Source organism: Limulus polyphemus, unplaced genomic scaffold (assembly GCF_000517525.1).
Source record: "Limulus polyphemus unplaced genomic scaffold, Limulus_polyphemus-2.1.2 Scaffold9, whole genome shotgun sequence".
Classification (NCBI taxonomy): domain Eukaryota; kingdom Metazoa; phylum Arthropoda; class Merostomata; order Xiphosura; family Limulidae; genus Limulus; species Limulus polyphemus.
In genome coordinates, this window is record NW_013665619.1 from 1899570 (window position 1) to 1905390 (window position 5821).

General features: G+C 33.4%; 1 protein-coding gene across 1 annotated transcript in view; it reads right to left on the bottom strand.

Moving 5' to 3' along the window:
* LOC106478261 (annulin-like) overlaps window positions 1-5821 on the bottom strand; it is an 86357-nt gene that overhangs the window by 9474 nt on the left and 71062 nt on the right. The window contains exons 12-14 of the mRNA XM_013938796.2: window positions 4285-4430; window positions 3803-3950; window positions 872-1032 (exon numbers count right to left, since the gene is read on the bottom strand). Coding sequence (XP_013794250.1) covers window positions 872-1032; window positions 3803-3950; window positions 4285-4430 — 455 coding nt within the window. The remainder of the gene's footprint in view (window positions 1-871; window positions 1033-3802; window positions 3951-4284; window positions 4431-5821) is intronic.

Genomic DNA, 5821 nt, shown 5'->3' on the forward strand with positions numbered 1-5821 from the left:
CCTAGATAAATGTTTTAAATTGTGTACCAGTTTAACGTTGAATATTATTTATGATTGTATCCAACTATATCTCACAATTTTATGAGCCATGTGCCATTTTTCTGGTTCTTCCCCCAGCTAATTCAATTCAAAAAATTAAAACAAATTAAGAAGTTCTATAACAAATTAATTAAATGTGTTAAAAATATCGTTACCTGACTTAATCATTACATAAATACAATATATGAGGAGCAGGATACAATTTTGTGTGGCGTGTTACGTGACGAGTTCAACGTTACATAAATTGAAAATAATAAAAATGAAATTTTAATCTCCAATTAAGCTTTGACAGGTGTTACCATTATTAAGACATTTGTACAAAATTAATCATAAATCTTTCTTCTAATAAACAATGGCTACAATTGAATGACTCATAATAAAGAGGCTTATCTAAGTTTTCATTGTACCTCTTCCAATTTTGTAGAATACCAATACTTCTCCAAACAACGGATACATACTCAAAGTTTATCTTAACACGTGACTTAAACAACAATTACAATTATTAAAATCTTTTGTTAATCTAGACACAAATTCTTAGCCACAATTTGTAACTCAGGAAAAGACAACACCGACTATTCAAAGTTTTAAAAGTTCGTGGATATTTCGTACAGTGGTTATACAATGGGAAAAGTATATTTGTTCTAATTAAGATATTTTCTTCAAGAAGTTTCAAAAAATTATACTTTCGCAAATTCTAGCCACCCTACAAAGTTGCCACTGTTCTCCAAAGAAATCATTAGTTAATTGAGACTAGTGTGTTTTTATTTTTTTTATTTTATTTTTTTTTTGTGAGTGTACAGTGTGTTTTAAAAGGAAAAATAACAAGCCTTACCTCTATCGCAATGTCTGGTTTTCGCACTCTGAAGTCATCTTGGGCATAGTAGTCAAAATTAGTCTCTACAACAGTTGCCAAAGCAGCAATGTTAAATGCACAATGTTCAACAAGCATCTTATCATATTCATCATAAGAGACTGACATCTTCATCTCTTCCTCTAAGAAAAAGAATCGTAGCCAAGAATTATTTTAATATCACGGTCGAAAACCCGTAGAGGGTGACATTACAGTGTTATTTGACACGAAGTTCTTCTATTTCGCGATTATAAAAAAATAAAGGCATAAACTTTGAGCGTTTCAAGGATATGTACACGTATAGTGTTGAGTTATATCGGAAAGACAAAAGAAGGAATGATCAGGAGGAAAAAAAAACAGCCTACATATTAGGAGTAGTGAAGAAAATTAAACAGCTTGTCACCGGAAGTAATCCAAGAAGTAGTTACATCTTTTGAAACTGTAAATAACGTAATTCACACTTGCTTAGGTCTACGAAAACGATATACACAAACTTCTCCCAAAACACATGGCCGGCCCTCAATGGAATGTAGAACCAAAAGACCTGAATCTATAAAATCAGGCTAGACAACATTATTAGGCACTCTTGACAACTGCACATCTTGAAACGTAGAACCAGAAGGCTTGAATGGGTAATGAAGATTCTGGTTTTACAGTTCAATATGTGTACAGTTGTCAAGAGAGCCTAATATTGTATTCAAGCTTGATTTTATAGTTTCAGGTCTTCTGGTTTTACGTTTCAAGATGTGCAGTTGTCAAGAGAGCCTAATATTGTTGTCAAGCTTGATTTTATAGTTTCAGGTCTTCTGGTTCTACTTCGATGACGAGGAACCCACTTTGAGACTAATAATGGCTGGAGACGGCTTGAATGGGTAATGAAGAAAAACTTTAATATAAGTTTTTACCTGAAACTATAAAATCAAGCTTGACAACAATATTAGGCTCTCTTGACAACTATAAAATCAGGCTTGACAACAATATTAAGCAGTCTTGACAACTGTACACATCTTGAACTATAGAACCAGAAGAACCAATACTACAAAATCAGGCTTGACAACAATATTAGGCACACTTGATTGCGGACTTATAACGCTAGAAACCGGGTTTCGATACCCGTGGTGAGCAGAGCACAGATATTCCATTTTGTAGCTTTGTGCTTAACAACAAACATGGCCGAACGGAAGACCAATCAAGTGAAAGAATGTCGTCATTCTGGATGAAAGATATTTTACTTAAGTGTCTGCAAAAGTCCTGGCAATTTATTATCACAATGTCTGTGATCAGAGCTGTAGTCCAGTCATTTTTTCGCCCTGTTTCCAGTCTGTATAATTCTGCATAAAGTACTGAATAATAGGCTTAGCGCTCGGACTACGCCCTGGGCAACTGCCCCTCCCACTCTACCCTAGCTACGGTTGGCTCTGCTTGTGATACATTTTTAATATTGTCAGAGCGTGTTGCAAAAGTTTATTTTTTTCAAATGATTCGTGCAGGTTAAAGTCATAATGTTAAGTTAAATATACAGAAACCAAACAAAATGGCAACATGAACTCTGCATATTATTAGGCTAACGTGCTGACATCGCTATACTCTGAAGAAATACCATATTTGTACCGATTAAATGACAATAAAGTATGGCTCCATCAAACAAGACATCCAAGTCAGCATGCCGGTTCTTCTACAAGATGCAAGTATAAACGAGAATTTATGCTGCACCGTTCGCAGATATCTCCCATGGCCAGACCCCCCCCCCCCCTAGGACTGCTCAAACCTTTTCGGAAAGTATACATTGCCCAAACACAGAGAAGAACGTTAAGTGAATGGGGCTAATTTTGACCTCAGGTTATTGTGCAGTCAATGCCTCCTACAACTGTGTTGCGAACCAATAACCAGCACATCACATAGAACAGGTGTTCTCAAATTATACTTTACTTACTTTTTGGTTTGGTAGGTATTTAGGTTAGTAATATGTACTTCATTCCCCTTCGAGGAATGAAATATAACCAGGGGTGGTCAGAAACATTTGTTTGACCTGAAGATCCCTTTTAATTTACAATTTTTCGGGGACCTCCAAATCTATCAGAAAAAAAAAAAAGATTCCATGTACATGAAAAACTATATTCCAAAATTAAAAGTTTTAATTTATATAAATTTAATTTGACGAAAAATATTATTTATTCTAGAAACCATATTTAAAAAAAATATATTTTAATGAAATTTCGGCATGACTTGCGGACCACCTGGAGTACCCTCTATCTTGTATCGTTACTACAGGTCATGAAAGCTCCTTTGTTACACACGAAGCAGAATTAATTAATTTGTTTGTCTAGTGTTCATAAAGTTACTACTAATTATTTCGTAAATAGTCAAGGAAACATCCAACTTTATCGTTTTTTCATCACACATTTACACAAAATACTCATCCTTTGACCATAAACTCACTTAAAATGTATTGATTTATTCATAATTTTTGTAAAATATTTACCATGTTTTCATCATAAATTTATTCGAAATATTCATAATTTGCTTAAGAATTTTCGTAAACGTTTATCGATTGATCAAATAAATTATTAAGAAAAAAGAATATTTTAACATCAACTTATCTAACATGATCATCTCTTAAAGTATTAAATAGCATACTTATCACTTAAAAATGAGTTTACTAAAACAAAGTTTATTATTTCACTATGTTTGTCACGTAACCCTAAGTTTAGTAAAATATCTCTATTTGACAATCAATATCTAGTTCTGGAAGTATTTTCTAACAATATGAAACTTTTCTTCGAAGTTTTTTTTTCTCGAAAATTACAATATAATGTCTTTTTGAAACAGTGATATTTGCGACTTTGCATAGTAGACAAAGATGAATGTAATGTTGTTTACTTATAAAACAAATAGCTTACGACTGGTCCTTACCTACACCGGGGGCGAGTTTTATTTCAAATTTGTCCTTCTTGACCAAGTTCTTCAACTGACCAGTATAAAGCATGGTATCAACTCTGAGGATTACTCTCAAATTATGCTCCTTATTTTTACTGTTCTTGTTCTTGGCCTTTAGCTTCACCTAAAAGTTGAACGAGAAAGATATATTAAAAATAGAAACAAACTTGAGTATCTTAGTTTCTGTACATATTAAATTTGTAATATTCTGTTCCGTGCTCTTGAAATATGTTCTCTGGAGTATAAAAATTGCTTCTAATATTAAATATTCACATCCATGTATGTTATATTTTTTCCATTAGAATCGTACAATACTGAAGATACAAAAGCTAAGTTAAGGCCAACACCACACAGTATTGTACGGAAATACAAAGAAAAGAAAGACGAATAAAAACACACACACACACACACAAATACAATATATATTTTCATTCAACACCAAAGTTTTATATAAATACCGAGAAGGGGGACCCAATAATGATGTCATCCAGAAGCTCAAAATCAAATTGAACATCTTCGAAGTCGTCGTTCAGGTAATAACGAGAAAATACGTTTCGACAGGATCGCAGTGCTCTCATCATTGTCTCTCTCTCCTCTTTACTTTCTAGAAAGAAAAAGTACAAGTTTGTTTTATTCTAAGGAAGTATTTTTGTTTCATATAAATATGTTTGAATTCTAACTTTTAAAATACCAGAAATTTTCATTTTGTCTACTATGTAAATTAAAGCATATATGGTGATAGCTTGTTGACCTTTAAGGTACACTAACCCTTAATAATTTTTGCGCAGTCTTGATGAATACGATTAGTTTCATTAACTATTCTTTTCTTGTTCTCTTGTTTTTCCTTAAACGTGGTATGTCTCTTCTAAACACACTTAAATCTTATATCTGAATTCATAACAACGGATAAAAATTTCTATAATTATTTGCGTAATTAGTTCATAGATGTTTCGTAGGATGGCGCTACCGCATGAGCATGTAATTTAATATCTGTCTGCACCTAACAGGACTTTTAATTTATCCCTGAAGCAAGCGATCGTAGTAATGTTCCATAAAGAAGGAAAGCCAGCAAATAAACCAAACAACTACCACCCGATCAGCCTGACCAGCTGTGTAAAAAAAATTCTTGAACAAATAATAAGCAATAGACTCTCAAATTACCTAGAAGTCACCTCAAAATTACCAGAAATCCAAAGATTAACAGAAATAATTATAGATAGTTTTAATAAAAATGAATGCACTGTCACCTGCTTTCTCGATGCCGAGAAAGCTTTCGACATTGTATGGCACAATGGTCTTAGGTTCTGGAAATGGAACTACCGTGGCTGATTATTCGCTGGCTTTTTGGAAATTGTGAGATAAATGTCAGGAGAACCTACTCTGAGTCATTCACCCAAGAGGCAGGCGGCCTCCAAGGAGGGGTAGTTAACCCTATTCTATTCATCATGTATGTGAGCAATATTTTAAAAATACCCTGATCATGGGTTTGCATCATAATTCGTGGATGATGTTGCGGTCTGGAAAAGTGTCCAACCCCCATCCATAGCAGCAACAAATCTACAAACATTATCAAATAATATAGAAGAATATTGCCAACAATAGCAAATAAAAATAAACGTTCCTAAAAACCAATTACTTACTTTCGCAAGACTAACAAAGCATAAAAAAGACCCACCTAAATTATACTTGAATGAAATACTTCTCCAGACCACAAACACTGCAAAATTTTTAGGATTAAATTACGACCCAAAACTAACGTGGGTAAAAAAAAACACACGAATATATATTTATATTAACAAAAATCTGGAAACGTACAAATTATGCAAGAAGTCTAACAGGCAAAAACCAGGGAACATCACCTGACAACATTATAAGAATATACAAAACATATATACGTCCCATCATAGAATATGCATGCACCACATGGATAAACTACAATCTATACAAAACTCACTTATTACCACAGCATATAAAGTCCCCCGTAGCACTTCATCA